We start from the raw sequence: 18,960 nt of genomic DNA on the forward strand, positions 1-18,960 counted from the left end.
GAAAACTTGGAATGGAACCACCTTTTGATCCAGCTATCCCACTCCTTGGCCTATACCCAAAGGACTTAAAATCAGCATACTACTGTGATGCAGCCACATCAATGTTTATAGCTGCTCAATTCACAATAGCTAGATTGTGGAACCAACCTAGATGCCCTTCAACAGATGAATGAATACAGAAACTGTGGCATATGTACACAATGGAATATTATTCAGTCATAAAGAAGAATAAAATTATGGCATTTGCAGGTAAATGGATGGAGTTGGAGAATATCATGGTAAGTGAAATAAGCCAATCCCTCAAAAAAAACCAAAGGTCATATGATTTCTCTGATAAGTCAATGATGATACATAAAGCGGGGGGCAAGAATGGAGGAAGGATGGATTGCATAGAGGAAAATGAGGGGTTGGGAGGATGTTGGGGGAAGGAAAGGTAATAGAATGAGATAAACATCATTACCCTATGTACATGTATGATTATGCAAGTGGTGTGACTCTACTTCACGTACAACCAGAGAAATAAAAGTTGTACCCCATTTGTGTACAATGAATCAAAATAAGAAAAAAAAGAAAAGAAAAAAGAAGGCAGCTGGGGATGTAGCTCATTGATAGAACACCCCTGAGCTCAATTCTCAGTACTTTAAATAAATAAATAAACAAATGGGGATTATTTATAATTCCTAATACAATGAAAATGCTATACAAATAGTTGTTATACTATATTATTTAGAGAATAATGACAAGAAAACATCTCTGTATATTCAGTACAGACACTTTTTATTCCCCAAATATTTCTAATCCATAGCTGATAGAATCCTCAGATATAGAACCCAGGGATACCCATTGTAATTAAGGTTTTGGCAAGAAGATTCCAAGAAGCCAAGAGAGAAGAGACTATGCTTCCATCCATTATACTTACTAATAACATCTAAAATATGATATGAATCTTATAGAAGTAAGGGTATCTAATATAATTCTAGGGGTATCTAATATAATTCTCAGAAGTCAGGTGATAAAAAGCAAAAAGTGATTCAGACACCTGGGGACTCTAACACCAGGAACAATGAAAGCCAAAGAAGACAGTATACCATCACATCATCACTGTCTTCCACGATTTCTACTCCTACCTTATAAAAACAAATAATGTGATCACCTAAGCTAGTGAATAAGCTAGTAATGGAGAAAGTGCTACCATCAGGGCCAAATAAAACTTAAATGGTCATTTCCCTGTTAGAAGTAAAACGGAAACAGAGCAGATATTTGGGCAGTATAACATAACAAGGACAATATAATGAAACTTGATTCTTGAGCCATATGGCATCTGTTAGGATGGATGCATAAGAACTGAAGACAGTAACATAAGCAAAGAGAAAGGATTGTTGCTTATCCTCTTGGAATCTGAAGAATGGAGCACATTTTCCTACGTTCCTTCAGATCCAAGTGATAATCATCATCTAATGCAATGTTTAGTTCCACAGGGGGTGGGTCTATTATGAACAGACAAAAATTACTCCTCAATTAGTATTATAAATAACTAAATCCAATGCCTTGAAAAGCCAGAATTCATTGAAAAGCCCTGTGGCTGGTCAGATAAGCTACCACTTGACTGAAAATGAAAAGAAAAGGTTCAGTGGGGCAGAGTGGCACACACCTATAATCCCTGCAGCTTGGGAGGCTGAGGCAAGCCACAGTTGCAAAACTAGCCTTAGCAACTTAGCAAGGCCCTAAGCAACTCAATGAGACCCTGTCTCTAAACAAAATACAAAAAAGGACTGAGGACATGGCTCAGGGGTTAAGCACCCCTGGGTTCAATCCCTGGTACAAAAAGAAAAAAGGTTCAATGTCACTTTAAGAAGGGGGGGGGGGAAGGTGGGAAGTGCTGAGCAAATCAAATAAGAGGAACTAAGAGGAAGCCTACCAGCTCTGATGATGCAGTCCCTTCCCAGTAGGAGCAGTTGACAGTCACCAGAAGTGGCCAGGAGGCAGAGTTGTACTATAGGAGATGGAGTCAGCTTCCAGGGGTGTGAACCTAAGACTCTCTCTCTAGACAAATTCCATCACATACACACAAGCAGAACTGTGTGTGATTTCAGGAAATTCACAGACTACTCACAGTCAACCCTTCACCTACTCGCAGGGTCCATTCCCTGAGTCTGCAAAGTATAACCATAGAAACTCTGTCATTGCTCCTCCATGACCTGGGCAAATATGCCTTACCCTTCAATCTCTGGACCTGAGCTATACAGCTGTGAAAGATGAGCTAAATGCTAAAGGTTCTTCCAGTACTAAAACAAGGCTTATGTGGAAGATAAGAATCCAGTTTCTGAGAATGAGTTCTCAGTCTGTGTCTTCTCATTATAGATGACCTAAAAAAAAATCCAACTAGAAACACTAAGCTCCCACAAGCTAAAATTTCCTTTACTACTCACCATCCAGCAGATCTTCCTCATCATCCCTGTCATGCTCCTCCACTGCCACCTCCTCCTCCTCCTCCTCCTCTTCCGCATCCTCCAGCTCCACGTCCGGGTCCAGGTCTGGATCGCTCCCTGAGGCGGATTCGTCTGACATGGCTCCCAGTGGTCCTCAGTGGGCATTACCAACTCATGGTCCACTGCAGGGTCCTAGATGACAAGACGAATCAGAATTACCAAGGTTTCACTTAGCAGCACAAATCTTTCAAATAAAAATATACTGAAGATGAATTCCCTGAAGTTTTTCTAGGCAGAAAGTCAAGCCAATCATATCCAAATTTCAACCTTCTCTATGATTATACTACCCTGAGATATGTTTTGGCAACTCTGCCAGCTCAAGCTTCTCATGGTTGCTTTGACCAGAAATTATCTTAAAGTAATAACAACAACAACAAAATTATACCCCTTAGAATTCCCGTTTGTGCTAGGTGCCTGAAATTCCAACACAGGAAGCTGAAGGAGGAGGATCACAAATTCAAAACCAATCTCAGGAACTTAGTGAGACCCTACCTATTATGGTTTAGGTATAAGCCTCTTCCCCCACCAAAAAAAAAAAATCATGTATGAGACAGTGCAAGAATACTTGGACCTGAAATGATTCGATTATAAAAACTATAACCTAATCAGTGAATTGATGCAGTGATATGGATTAACTGGAGGGAAACTACAGGTGGGTAGGGTATGACTTGAGAAAGTAGGTCACTGAAGGCTTGCCTTGGGGTTTATATTTTGTTCTGGTGAGAGAACTCTCTCTGCCATGTCCCAAGCAGCTTCTCTCCACCATATCCTTCTGCCAGGATGTTAAGTCTCACTTTGGGATCAGAGTTATGGAGTCAGTTGACTATGGACTGAACCTCTGAAACCATGAGCCAAAATAAACTTTTCCTCCTCTAAGTTGTTCTCTTCAGGTCTTTTGGTCACAGCAACACAAAGTTGACTAAAACACTCTCAAAATAAAAAGGGCTGCAGATATAGCTCAGTGGTAGAGTGCCAGTACCTCAAAAGGGGGGGGGGGGTCTCATTTGTTTGTTTCTTCCTGCATCACCTATCTCCTGTGCACCAACTCCCTGAACCCATATTATCTACACATATACATATATGTATTTACAATCACAAGCTATATTCTAGGCATAGCAGGAAGAACTAAGTATGTAGGGAATGTGAAGGACTGGTATGTACGAGGAGGAGCTATTTTTATACAGGGGTATCTGAGAAATTCTCATTAAGCAGAGGCCAGAAAGAAGCAAAGGAGTCATAGAGACATCTGGAAGTATACGATCCATGCTCCATGAGCAACAAGGGCTGAATCCTAGAGTAAGACTGACTCGGAATATTCAGGAAAGAAGGATAACAGCACATCTAGATATGGGCAAGGTCTGACATTAAGCACTGTAAAGAGGGCAGTTCATTCTCCATTCACCTGAATGAAGGGCTTCCAGCAAGCAGCTAGCACTGTCACTCCTCCCAAGCATGTGGGGAAACTCAGGTGTGGACCCCTGTAGATATGTTGTTCTCAGGCTCTTCCCTACTTCTTGACCCAGTTCCAGTTCCAATTCTTCCAAGAAGTCTTTGTAAACTGCCCTAGACTTCTGGTATTATATGCCCTCTTCTGAACTCCATCAGTCATGCCATCCCACACTATTAATCTTCAATGAAGGATTATGTGGGCTACCTGGCAAAATGGTTTATCTTCTTCTTTGTTGTCACCTCCTAACCCAACAGTAAATCCCTAAGGGCAGGGATTTAAATGGGAATTGTGTCTTTGTATCCTACAGCTAGAAGTCTATAGTATACCTGGGTTATTCTTCCTCATTTACCAACCTGCTTTACTATGTCTACAATATACCAGATATTGTGTGTGTGTGTGTCTACTTCCCTCCTTCCCCATCTCCTTCCTCATCACTTTACTATTAGGTATAAAGGTCCTTTTTACTTTTCTTTTCTTTTTTTTTTTGGTACTGGAGATAGAACACTGGGGCACTTTACCATTGAGCTATATCCCTAGTGATTTTTATTTTTTATTTTGAATCAGGGTCTACCTAAGTTGCTGAGGCTGGTCTTGAACTTGCAATCCTCCTGCCTCAGTCTTCCAAGTCCTTGGGATTATAAGTGTGCAGCCACTGCATCTAGCCTAAGGTCATTTTTTTTTTTTCTGGTGTGGGGAGGGGACAGGGTAAAGAGATGTATAGATAGATAGTTCTAAGTAAATATAGCAAAATATTAACTTATAGAATCAGTGATTCTTTCCATTTTTCTGTATATTTCCAAGTTTTCATAATAAAAGATAGGGGAGAACAAAGCAAATAATCTTTTATAAGACAAACTGCTGCAGACAACCACATAAAAAAATCAGGTCACCCTCAAATGACTCCCATCTCCTCCAAAAAAACTTAAGCACAAGTCTCTAATTATTAAACACAAAACTTATTCCCGAACCGAAATTTCTGTTCAGCGCAATTTGAAACAGAACTTCTATCTTCTGAACAAAAAGAGAGAGCAAAAGAGAGAACAAGAAGAGGAGGAGGAGGAGGAACAGTTGTGAACCTATCTCAAAGACAATGCTGTCTTCTTTCAGGATTTTAGAAAACTAGAACTTAAGTTTAGGATTGCTCAGAGTTAAAAATAACAGGAATTAAGATTGTATGTGTGTCTAGATGGGTCCTGTGTTTTGCCTTTCAAGATAACTAAAGCAAAGAACAGCTGTGCAGTAAGTTGTTAATAAATTTTAAAGTTTTCCATTAATAACTCATGTCTAAAAACATCTGCAGGGCTGGAGTTGTGGCTTAGTGGTAGAGCACCCCAAGTTCAATCCCCAATACAAAGAGAAAAAAAAAAAAGAAGCAATAAAAAAATCAGCAAATTTAGAAGTGAAATTGACTTCTCAATAGCCATAGTGAAATATCTGAATATTTATGTATACTCTGGATATAAATGTTTATAATCTGCATTACCCCTGTTTCATTCCATACTGCTTGAGAAAAGCAGTATGTTTTTTTCCTTACAGTGTGTTCAGCTGATTACAAAGTGGCTTCTAAAGAACAATTAATTATCAGGTAGGTAATCTGAATGACTATCATCCTAGAAAAGAAACTGTGTGGTGGTGGAATGACAATCACTTGAAGTAAACATTAACAAGGAACAATCTTCTATATAAACCCCATTTAACTAACTGCTTCAAAACAATCTCAATTCCCAAGTTCCTAATAGATGCAAAACATCAATTAAACATCCAATAACCACATATACTATTAGAATATAGAGACATGGGTTCATTTCTCTACTCAAAACATTGGGGAGCAATATAGACACTTTAAAATAGTACCCAGTGGGGAGGAGGTTGCATAACAGGTACCAGAATACAGTTACATAGGGGGATAAGTTCTAATATTCTACAATATAGAAGGGTGACCATAATTCACAACAATTTATTAAAGACTGGAAGAAAGGATTTCAAAGGCTCCTATGCAAAGAATTATAAATGTTTAAGGACAGGGAAATACTAATTACCCTGATATAATCACTATACCTTGTATACATGCACCAAATTATCATAAATATGTACAATAATTGTATCAAATTTTAAAAATTAAAAACATAAAAATAGTATCCAGACCATCATATGCTCATAACAGAGATTAGAAAGCAAAGGATTTCTTTAATCCTATCAAATTTGGTTTTTTCTCTTTCCCTCCCTTCCACAAGCCACTAAATTTCTTTACAGAAAAAACAAAATGAACTCGCTTCTCAGCTCTTTAGAACCATACCAACTATCTAAAGGATAAGTTTTGCTGTTACTAATCTCCTTCAAAAAGGCAACAAAGAGAACACGGCAGAGGAAAATCTGGTCTTAGGTGGGCAGCAGCAGAGCTGATCACATTCTGTCTCTAAGGGACTTAACCCACACTGACAACCTGGATGTAGAACCAGCCTTTCGAACACAGGAAAGGCATCCCTGATTCAAGAATTAGCTCTTTATTATGTTAAGTGAAATAAGCCAATTCAGAAAGTCAAGGATCATATGTTATCTCTCATACGTGGAAGCCAGCAAGAATAAAGGAAAAGGCAGGTGGTTTCTCATGAAAACCAAAGGAAAACCTAGTGGAGTAGAGGAAAGGGACAAGGGGTAGGCAGGAGGGTAAGGAAAGGGAAAATACTGGAGAAAAATACTGACCAAATTATATTGTTACATCATGAGCATGTTGAACACGGTAACAATGGATCCCAAAACATAATTGTATTATGTATGATTATAGAGCAGCAATAAAAATATGGATAAACAAGAACATGGTTGTTGGTATTTATGAAGGGTAAGTAGATACAGGAAAAAAAAAACAAAAACGCATCACCCCATTTGCTCCTCATTCCACATGAAATACAACTTGAATCCATAGTGCAGAGGGTCTCTGCCTCTAGGAGAGTAATTACGGGTATGTACACCTTAATGAAGACCTGTGTTCTCACAACACAAATTCTGGGATCAAATTCTATTTTAATGAAACTGGAGATCTAGCTATTTAAAGGAACTCTAAAGACAACCACTATGAAAAGCGAACATTCACACCCCTAAGCACGTTAATAAGCCTGCAGTTTAATATATTGGATTTGCTAACAAGATGCTATAATTACAAGAAACCCATAGCTAATCCCAGCTCAGTCCCTCACAGCAATCTTGAGAGTAAAGGAAAAGGTTATTCTGCCCTGCTTAATTCAAAGACAAGGACACCTGACTACAAAGTAGTGCCTGGTCAAGAATCAGAAGAATTATTCATGCCCGCATAGTCCTTAGAGACATTGGGATGGGGGTGGAAGGACATAGGAAGAACCCACACACATAAACACCCTTTATTCTCAATAGACCATGCCTGAAAGAGTCCATCTTGAAATCAGAGGGTGACAGATGCACACACACTGCCTCATGCAGCCCATGTAATGAGCAGCCCATGCAATTTCAAAAATACCTTCTTAGTCTACTACCATCATGATCCTGTCTTTTAACTACATGTCCTCATTAATTCTGGTGACCTTCAGTCGTATTAAATTTCCTCAAACGATCTCAAACAATTTTCAGAGCAAGTACAACTTTTTTTTTTAATTAAGAATATAAATACAAAAAACTGGGTTTAACAAGAAGAGCAAAAGAAAAAAAAATTTTTTTTTTTTTTTTGGTACCAGGGATTGAACCCAAGAATGCTAACCACTGAGCCACATCCCAAACCCTTTTATTTTTTATTTTGAGACAGGGACTTAATAAAGTTGCTTTATGGCCTCACTAAACTGCTGAGGTTGGTTTCAAACCTACAATCCTCCTGCCTCGGCCCATACCCGGTAGGAAAAAAAATCTTTTAAGACACTTTCATTCCAAAGCTTTGGGCAACTCGGCTGGGAATGTAACCTAACGGGTAGAGCATTTGCCTCACTCACATAAGGCCCTGAGTTCAATCTCCAACACCAAAAAAAAAAAAAAAAAAACTAATAAGGCAATCAAGCTTTGGCATACCTCTTCCAAACAATCCAGTCAAATAACTTGTATAATTTCAAGATATGTCAGTCCATGTGTAGTACTGAGTACCCATAGAAACCTTCCAGTTTGCTGAGACATCCATTCTGGATCACTAAAGTAATTATTATTAAACCCCTTTTCAAAAAAGGGGTATTATTCAAAGCCCCCTTTCCTAGCAAGACAAAGACCTGTTCATCACACCAATGTCTACTTCAAACCTTCACGGAAGGCCGGCGCAGTGATGTATGCCTGTAATTCCAGCAGCTCAAGAGGCTGAGGCAGTAAGATCACAGGTTTAAAGACACCTTAGAAAGCCCTCAGCAACTTAGCAAGACCCTGTCTCAAAATAAGCAAGAGGGAGCCACAAAGTCAAAATCATCCCCAACCCTTTTTTTGTTTATTTATTCATTAATTCATTTAGAAATGGTTCTCATTAAGTTGCCTAGGCTGGCTTCAAACTTGCAAACCTCCCATTTTAACCTCCTGATAATAGGCATGAGTCACTACACTTGGCCTCATTAATGGATTTTTATGTAACCAGAACACAAAAAGTTCCTTGATATGCCTTCAAATCCATATTGTAGTAAACTTTTTTTCTTAGTTCTAAATGGACACAACACCTTTATTTTGTTATTTATTTTTATGTGGTGCTGAGGATCAAATCCAGTGCTTCACATATGGCTAGGCAGCACTCTACCACTGAGCTACAACCTCAGACCCACTATATCAAAACTCTTGAGAAGAGTTCTTAAAAGTTAATTACAGGGGCCTCAGCACCACATAAAAATAAATAATAAAATAAAGGCACTGTGTCCAATTACAAAAAAAACAAAAAAATTAAAGAGTTTGGTAGGAATATATACAATTATTGGAAGGTTATTAAACACATCCCCTTTCAAATGTTTCTATAGTGGCTGGTTTTCTTCATGTACTTCAACAGTGCATAAGTCAACAACAAAACAATGAGTCAAAACAGACTGGATACAGAAACACTAAGAATACACTGTCTATTCAGTCAGACATTTTCAAATGAGTAAAAACAATCAGCTCTTTTAATATTTTTGTTTTGAAAAATAGTTATTTTTCATTAAAAATGTTATTATGGGGCCTGTGATACACTCAATGATAAAGCCATTGCATAGCATGCACAAAGCTCTGAGTTTAATTCCAAGAACGGAAAAAGGAAGTTATGATCTGGGGGTACAGCTCAGAGGTAGAACTCATGCTGCACATGCATAGGACCTGGGGTTCAAGCCCCCAATAAAATATCAAAATAATAATAATAATAATTTATGTTAACACAGAATGAGTTTGTTTTTTAATGAATTAACATTATTTCTCAGTTTTAATTTCCAGTACAGCAAATATTGATAAATATAACCCAGTGACACTCTTAAAAATTGAAGACCCCAAGGAACCAAGACCAAAAATCTTTTGATTTCAATCCCATTTCCCTTCTCCTTTTCCGTACTTCCCTCCCCCATTCTCCTTCCTCTGCTCTAATGAAGACCAAAATCTTGACAACTGCTGTTCTACAAGATTCTAAGATCAATAGTCTATTTCCTCAAATTTTCATGTATTACAAAGAGAAAAACTGGCACTTTTTAAATGTATAAGCAAAACAACCAGATTACTAGAATATCATAAATATTTTAACTAGGTAAAATGTAATGTAAACAAATTTAAAAACTATGATTAATCTGATCTATAAATCAATATACAGCCAGGCACGGGTGGCAAATGCCTATAATCCCAGCAGCTCAGGAAGCAGAGACAGGAGGATCTCAAGCTCAAAGTCAGCCTCTTCAAAAACAAATGTTAAGCAACTCAGTGAGGCCCTGTCTCTAATAAGATATATAATAGGGCTGGGGATGTGGCTCAATGGTCAAGTGCCCCGGTGAGTTCGAGCCCTGAAACCAAAAAAACATAAATAAAAAAACTAAAAAAGATCATATACAACAGGTTATTTTATAAATGTAATTTAGCCATCAAAGGCAAAATTTTTTCAATGACTGAAGTCATGTTGCAAAGTCAGATTTTTACTTTTACCAGGGAATCTCTGCTATCTGCATCCCATTTAAATGGCCAAGGCTGATATTTCCTATGCTCCCTGCAAGCTCACATGCTTAGGCCCTTCACTGGAAAGGTCACTGAGCAATATAGCCCTGCAGCAATCCCAGGCATTTTGAATGAGTAGGAGTAAATGTCTGGAAGTTCACTATGAAGGAAGCAAGTACAACATTCATTTCATTCTCCATGGATCATGGCCACAGAGGAATAAAGGTTGTGGCATGGGGAACAACTATTGGATTGAGAAGATATGAACTAAAGCAGGGCTGACAGTTTGGGGCCGAGAAGGCTGGGTGACACAGGCACTACTCCATCATCTACAAAAGTTGGGCTCTGCAAAATTCACACACACACAAACATCATTATCAATGTAATAAGAGATAATAAGGCAAGAATGAAAGCAAATCTGACTAAATCTTTTTCCATTCAACTTGTGAGTCCTATATCTCTTTCCACACGTGTGTATGCATGCACACTTGCACACACTAGAAAATGGAACCCAGGGTCTTGCACATGCTAAATGTACACTCCACCACTGAGTATGTTTACCCTTAGCCCCAACTCAAATGTCTTAAGATGGAGATTATAGTAAGGACCCATATGGCCGTGGCATGAAGTCCACTTTCCCCAGGCTTCCTTGAGTCTAAAACAGCCCTTAATGTAGATCATCCTGAAAGCAAATCAGTTTTATCTGCTAGACCCTGAAATAAAGAGAAAACCAAACCATTCTCAGTTTTTCATCCTTCCAACTTCCCCATCACCAGTCTTTTCCCAAAAGAGAAGCACTTGTACTCTGAGGCTTCTCCCTCTCCTGAGAGTTCAGAATCAAGGAGCGCAGTCTCTGCTTTCAAACCCAAACAAATACAAGCTGAGTGTGAAGGAGGTGGTCTGCCCTTAATAATCATGTAAACATTCAGAATGAACTATGGGAAAGACTTCTGGATCTAGTCAAGCTACCCATCAGACAAAAATCCTGAAAAGCTCCATGCACGTACTATTCAAAATAAAAGCTCTTTCAGTAAGACTACAAAGGGACCCTACACAATCCTTTAATATATAAAAAGGGCTAATTTTCTGAATTAATGTTGATTACTTTAGATTTTCTACTACCAAATCTTTGAAAATAGCAACACATACATACATGGTATACAGGTTGTCTCTCTCTCTCTCTCTCCTTTTTTTTTTGGTACCAAGGATTGACCCCAGGGGTGCTTAACCACTGAGCCACATCCCCAGCTCTTTTTTATATTTTATTTAGATCCAGGGTCTCACTGAGTTGCTTAGGGCTTCACTAAATTGCTGAGGCTGGTTTTGAACTCATGATCCTCCTGTCTCAGCCTCTCGAGCTCCTGGGATTACAGGCACAAGCCACTGTACCTAGCAGGTTGTCTCTTTACTACAGTTTTTCCTTAGGTAGTATCTATCTCAAATAAAAGTTTTAATGGGTGACTACTATTTTTGTGGTATATGCTTATATTTCAAAATATTCTAGAGCAAAAAATATAATAATGTTATTGTATTTATATGGCTATTCAATTTTTCACTTGTCTTTGACTTGGACACTCTGTGCACTTAGCTCCTCTGGCTCCTTACTTTTTTTTTTTTACTTGTGATATCATACAAAAATATACTTGATCTTTGTCACTGGTTCCTGGGTAGTAGTTCCTAAAACTCTTGGAACTTCATAATCCTAATGAAGTGACTTAGGCTGGAGCTCCTTGACAGCCTCAGAATCGGGCTAAGTACCAGAAAGACTGAATAGTAGACTAGAGGAACTCCAGGCAGTATCAGAACTAAACTGAACATCCAGCTGGTATAAGAGAATCAAAGAATTGGCTACTGGTATAAATCCAGATCTGCAAGTGCAGCAAAAAATTTAAAGATTCATTTTTTTTTTTTCCTTTCTTTTTTGGTACTGGGGATTGAACCCTGGGATGCTCCATCACTGAGCTACATCCCCACATGTTTTTATTTTTTATTTTGAAATAGAATTTCACTAAATTGCTGAGGTTAGCCTCAAACTTGCAATCCTCCTGCCTCAGGCTCCTGAGTCATTGGGATTATAGGTGTGCACCACTGTGCTTGGCTGAAGATCTCTTTCTTGAACTCCCATACGTTAACTAAACTATGAAATTCATATCAATGCAAAAGGTAAACTGTATCTTTAAAATACTAAACGTCACCTTTTTAGTTTATGTGAATTAGTAATTAAATCGTACAGGGTTTGTAAACAGAAATTCAAAGTAGATTCTACCTCCTCATTTCACAAACAAAGAAAAGAACCCCAGATGAACCAACACTATTGCACATGCAATGTTTTCGATATTTCTAATGAATATTAAAATTAAGAGAAAAGTAGCAGAAACAATGAAGATGGTTAGTGATTTAACCAGTTCAAAATATGCATAAAGATGGGCTTATGTCCTGATAAACCCATCATCAGATGAAAATATTAAGTTGAAAAATGCATTTACTACACCTAACCTAACAAATATCATAGCTTTGCAACCTAGTACACTGAATGTACATGCTATATACTCTCATGATGTACAGCTGACTGTGAGCTGGAGTTCACTGTAGCTGTCCAGCATTTCAATAGCATCATACAGCATATGCTAGCCTGGGAAAAGATCAAAATTCAAAACTGGAAGTATGGTTTGGTTTCTATCAAAAGTGTACAACATTTTTGTCTTTGCAAGGTCAAAAATTCTAAGTAGAACCATCATGAGTCAGTGACCTTCTGTGAAGTCTAACCATTTCCAGTCTATTAGATACCTCCCCTACCTTAGCCAAAACAACCCTTTTGGATACCAAGTCTGCTAGTAGTTACTAAAATGTGGAAGGACTAAATTACACAAGTGAATTCTATTCAAACACAACCCCTTTCCTCTTAAAGCAGCAGCACCCTCCCAAGAATGTCATAAGGAAGTCAGGCTCTGAATGAGTATTAAAAGACGACTCCTGGGAATAAGTATATATACCTCACCATATATGGAAAATAATCCTCCAAAAATTGTTTCAGATTAGAGGACAGTAAATGCAATGTGTAATCTTGGGTTAAATACTATACCTGGAAGAAAAAATAGCTACAAAGGCTAGTACTACAAACCCTATAGAATTGAGTATAGACTGTGGGCAAAATAATATCAATATCAAATTTCCTGATTTTGAAAATTGATCTGTGATTATATAAGAGAATGTTCTTAGCAAATACATGATGAAGTATTTTGTGGTAAAAATAATTTCCTAAGAGACAGCAAGAAAGTATATATTTTTCTGTTCTTCTCCAAAGATTTAAACACTTAAGTACAAAAATACTATATTTCAAAGTAAAGATCTAAAATATTACCTGGCCAGTCTCTATTGTTAATTAGTAACAAACTTTTTTTTCCTTTTAGACTCAATGACTTAGGGTTAAAAAGGCTAATTAAGCCTCCCAGCAATCCCATGCATAGACAGTGTGTCCTCTTGCTAAGAGTTGAATCTTTCCCTCTTTCTCAGCAGGAATTAAGTAAAAGTCTCACTTGGACTGTCTCTGGGAGCTCTAGGCATGATCAATGTCATAAACAAATGGCATCCAACAAGCAGGCATAAATTGGACTCACCTGTCTGCCCTCCCTCTTTATGTGGATATGTGACCCAGTTCTGAACAGTCCTCTAAGGAGACTTACGTAATCCAGCTATGGTATAAATGTTATTCTTGCTCTGTGGTCAAAATTAATCTAATCTGGGCTGGGGATATGGCTCAGTTGGTAGAGTACTTGCCTCACGAGCACAAGACCCTGGGTTCAATCCCCAGCACGCAAAAAAAAAAAAAAAAAAAAAAATCTAATCTGTACTGAGAGCATATACAGGTTCTTTTCACTCCAGTACTATAGAATTAAGATAACTTAAACCGGGCATGGTGTTGCACAGCTATAATCCCAATGACTTGGAACGCTGAGGAAGAAGGATAGCAAGGTTTGTGACCAGCCTCAGCAAATTAGCAACACCCTAAACAATTTAGCAAGACACCGTCTCAAAATAAAAAAAAGGGCTGGAAAGCCTAGTACAGTGCCTCATAACTAATCCCAGCAGCTTGGCAGGCTGAGACAGGAGGATGATCCCAAGTTCAAAATCAGCCTCAGCAATTTACCAAGACCCTTGGCAACTTAGCAAGACCCTGTCTCAAATTTTTAAAAAATTTGGGGATGTGGTTCAGTGGTTAGGCAACCCTGGGCTCAACTCCCAGTACGAAAAAGAAAGAAAATATGGCTAAAAGACACACCAGTTTGAACCAGACTCACTTGTATAAACTTGCCCTATAAGTCTTCTCTAGCTGAACACTGAACCAAAATACTGAAGAAAACAGTGACATCTGAATATTAGCAAAGAGAATTGGAAAAGTAAGTAACACTTGTCCTAAAGCAAAAATAATGACATAGAAAAAAGATTCTTCTTTCAAACTAATACTCCTATAACTTCTCTAGGGAAAAGCATATGGAGTCCAAACAAAACTCAGGCTACAGATTTTTCAAATAAGAAGATCGGCAGTAAAACCCTATTTCTGTAAATAGAAAATAATGGATATTACCTTAGAAGAAGAATATCTGTCAAAGACCAGAACACAGCCTATATGTGTATGCCATACATATTCCATACTTTTCAGATAGAGGCTATTTCATGGAAACAAAAATCAAACTTCATCATACCAAATGGGAAGTATAAAGGCCAAAATAGTTCACACAAGACCATATAGTCACGAAATACTGTCACAGTCAAGAGAACAAAGGACACAGGCTGAAATGAACTAAGAGCTTGAGAAAATAATTTAAAAAGTGGTTGGGTGTGGTGACTGTAATCCCTACTACTTGGGAGGCTAAGGCAGTAGGATCACAAGTTTAAGGTCATCCCAGGCAATGCAGGGAGAACTGTCTCAAAATAAAATATTTTTGGAAAGGGTTAAGGCTGTAGCTCAATAGTAGAGCACCCCTGGGTTCAATCTCGAGTACTGCCAAACAGAAGAAAAAGGAGGAAAACAGTAGCTGACAGTTATTTTGGAAAAAGAATGATTAGAGGGAAAAACAGGCTAGTGATTTATTCAGACCAAAGTCTAAGCACTTTTCATATAAAGTCACTCTGCCAGGCACTCTAGGGAAGGTACAAAACACGATTCGAAGAAGAAAACCCAGAAGTAGAGCAAGAAGCATGAGACTATGACTCCAAAACAGAAAGAATCAACAAAAATGTCATTTGGGGCCACAAAGAAGTCTACATCATTTGAATAAGTACTAAATCAAATCTGGTCATAATAGAAAAATTCTATTTGTAATAACAAAATGAGAGGTAGTACTATTGCTTTACCAAGGACACTATGAAGCATCTTCTTCCCTATGATACTAAACATCCACCCTGAATACTCTCATTCATTCCCTCTCTCTCTCTCTCTCTCTCACCTGGTCCCATGGCACCCAGAGACTTGCATTCACCATGATGCAGTTAAGGATACTACTGAGGATTGCAGGGCAAAGCCATACCTTGAAATTAAACCCTAAACCTTTGCCTAATCATTACTCACTATGCCAACCTCCAACACTTCGCAACCATTAAGACAATTCACTGAGAAACAACTACCAAATCTCAAGGGCAGAGACTCAGAACCTGTAGCAGGTTCCAATATTCTAGTCACTCACCCAATGAGTAGTTATTAAACATTCTTGGGACCTATTCTCAAGTGGACATTTCTCTAGAGCTACAGCCAAAATTAAAATGTCTGTTCAAAAAAGGGAAGGGGAGTGAGTGAATAATGATGAGCTAATCCTCTCTCCAGCTCACCACAGCAAACAAGAATGAGGAGTGAGATTCACTGTTACATAACAGTGAGGCTGAACAAAAGGCCCAGCTAAATCAATGGTGGCAGTTGCAGAGCATCATATACCAAGGGCTAGAAGCTGCTACTTGGTCATCCTAAGTGATAGGATACTGATCACCCCAATACCACACCATTTCTAGAATCTCATCATCTCTCCCATTAACTAAAGACAAAAACTCATGGGTTTTAAAAACAATTCTGACAGGAAGACATCTTCACATTCACATGCACCCATGTTAAGATATTCCTGGTTTGGTTTGTTTTTGTTTTGTTTTGTTTTTGGTATTGGGGATTGAACCCAGGAATGCTTTACCACTGAGCAAGATCCTCAGTCCTTTTCATTTTGAAACAGGTTCTCACTAAGTTGCTTGAGGGGTTTGCTAAATTGCTGAGGTTGGCCAGAAAATTGGAATCCTCCTGCCTCAGCCTCCATAGTTGCTGGGATTATAGGCCTGGGCCACCATACGCATCAAGACATTCCTGCTCTTAATGAAGTTCATATCATTATTATTTCATCAGCTTAGATATGACACAGTAGAAAGGTCTCTAATTAATTTTTTCTTAATATTAGTATTATACAAACTAACCTTATTCTTAATGAGAAAAATATAAAAATTATAAACTTACATATTTTGTTACATAACTTCAAAAAATTATTATATAACAAGGACCCATGTAGTTTTACAAATGCCTTTAGCACTGCTGTTGTCTTAATCAATAATTATGAAATGTACCCCATTTCAAATTTTAGAATTAACCCAAACTTATGGTGCATGCCTGTAATCTCAGCAACATGGGAGGCCAAGGCAAGAAGATTGCAAGTGCAAGGACAGCCTCAGCAACTTAACAAGGCTCTAAGCAATTTAGCAAGACTGTGTCACAACATTTTAAAATTAAAAAAAAAAGGGATGGGGGTGTAGCCTAGTGGTAAAGTACCCCTGGGTTCAAGTCACAGTACCAAAAAATGGAGGGAGGGAGGGAGGGAGGGAGGGAGGGAGGGAGGGAAGGAAGGAAGGAAGGAAGGAAGGAAGGAAGGAAGGAAGGAAGGAAGGAAGGAAGACAGTAAGAGAGAAAAAAAAAGAACATAAACCAAGATTAAGTATGTCATTTTTCCCCCGGTACTGGGTGTTGAACCCAAGGGTACTCTACCACTGAACTACATCATCAGTTCTTTTTTATTTTATTTTGAGGTGGGTTCTCATTAAGTTGTCCAGGCTAGCCTGGAACTTGCAATCATCCTGCCTCAGCCTCCTGAGCTGCTGGGATTACAAATGTGGGACCACCATTCCAAGCTAAATGTCATTTTATAGCTTCCCTACTGATCAAACTTTTGCAACAAAAGCCTAAAAAATCATCACGCACTAAAGAAATTTTTGTAAAAAAAGTGAGAAAGAGAGAGATAAAGAAAAAAGAAAAAGGAACTGAAAGGGAGTAATTCACTGAATACTGGGTATACCGGAATTGAAGGCAAGAAAGCACCAAAGATTCTAATCACAGCTCTAGACTAACCAGTGGAAATCAACACAAACACATTTAACGAGTTGGACAAGGACTTCCTGCCTGGCACCCTGGTAGACAAGAGACCCTGCAAAATTTCTCCAGTTGCAAAACACTTAGAAATGTGAATAAAATTATAATGTCAACTCAGGAGGCTGAGAAAGGAGGATCACAAGTTCGAGGCTAGCCCAAGCAACACAGTGAGGCCCTAAGTTACTTGGTACCCTGTTCCAAAATAAAAAAATGAAAAAGCTGGAAATGTAGCTCAGTGGTAAAGCACCCCTGGGTTTAATCCCCAGTACCAAAAATAATTATAATAAGCATTCTTTTTAAATGCACAGCTGTGCTCACAAGAAGGTAACAGAAATCCCCAATGACCAAAAGTGAAAAGCAAACTAAAAAACACAAACTATAAGTCTCTTGAGTTTTGAAAGCTGACACTGCAGCAGTCCTGGGGAGAGGAGAAGGATAATCAGGAGGAGGGTGAAAGGAGATAAGAGACAATGTGTTGGGCTCAAAGAAGTTATAAAGGAGGAACTGACTTGGTGGGATGAGAAGATGGGACATGCCAGTAATCTCAGTGACTCAGAAGGCTGAGGCAAGAGGAGCTCAAATTCAAGGCCAATCTCGACAACTTAGGAAGACTGTCTCAAAAATAAAAAGGGCTGGGGATATAGTTCAGTGGACAGCATGCCTGGGTTCAATCCCTAGTACTGCAAATAAATAAAAAGGAGGAGCTGACACAAAGCCAGGACCTTGAAGACTTATGCTGTTGTGAAAAAGCAAACTAGGAAAAACCTACCCACCAAAACAGAGAACATAGAAACTCCTGTCCACCTAAATTGAAGGAGGAATAAAAAAGTATCCAGTGGAAATCTGTAACCATCTGTTGAAGGAGGAATAAAAAAGTATCCAGTGGAAATTTGTAACCATCTGCTCCCGAACCAATTTGAGATCTAAATACATACTTTCCTATATGGTCTAAGGAATTAACCAAAATTAAAGTGGTCCCAAGGAAGTGATACACCTTGGTTACCTAGCAGTAAGCACCAAAGTATGTCTGATATATTCCTCACCCCAAATCACAAAATATTTCCTCAGAGAAAGCCTTGCTGAAGGGCTGAGGTTGCAGCTCAGTGGTACAGCACCTGCCTAGCATGAGTGAAGCACCGGGCTTGATTCTCAGCACCACGCATAAATAAATAAAATAAAGGTGTATGAACAACTAAAAAATATAAATAAAAAAAGAAGTCTTGCTCACAATGCAACATATGAGGGAGTAATCAGAGCAAATAAGATCAGACTCCGATAAATCTTCTGATAACCCAACTATCAGATTAAATCAGATAAACTACATGACTATCTCTAAAGATGCAAAAAAGGCTTAGATAAAATTCAAAATCTACTCATGATCACAAAAGCAGTCATACTCTTAATAAAACAGATGAAAGTTTCTTACAAAAGATAAAGATAATTGACCAGAAACAATTACCACACAGAGTATGAAACACTGGGAGCCAGGCACAATGGTGCATGCAATGGTTTGGGAGGCTGAAACAGGAGGATAACAA

At 38.4% G+C, this 18,960-nt stretch overlaps 1 protein-coding gene across 3 annotated transcripts in view; it reads right to left on the reverse strand.

Moving 5' to 3' along the window:
- The window catches only part of Rad54l2 (RAD54 like 2), a 143,774-nt gene that overhangs the window by 84,877 nt on the left and 39,937 nt on the right, over positions 1–18,960 (reverse strand). For all 3 annotated transcript variants that reach the window (XM_047564624.1, XM_047564623.1, XM_047564622.1), the window contains exon 2: positions 2,430–2,621. In XM_047564624.1, the coding sequence (XP_047420580.1) occupies positions 2,430–2,568 (139 nt within the window). In that variant the 5' untranslated portion in view covers positions 2,569–2,621. The remainder of the gene's footprint in view (positions 1–2,429; positions 2,622–18,960) is intronic.

This window comes from Sciurus carolinensis, chromosome 9 (assembly GCF_902686445.1).
Source record: "Sciurus carolinensis chromosome 9, mSciCar1.2, whole genome shotgun sequence".
NCBI lineage: Eukaryota > Metazoa > Chordata > Mammalia > Rodentia > Sciuridae > Sciurus > Sciurus carolinensis.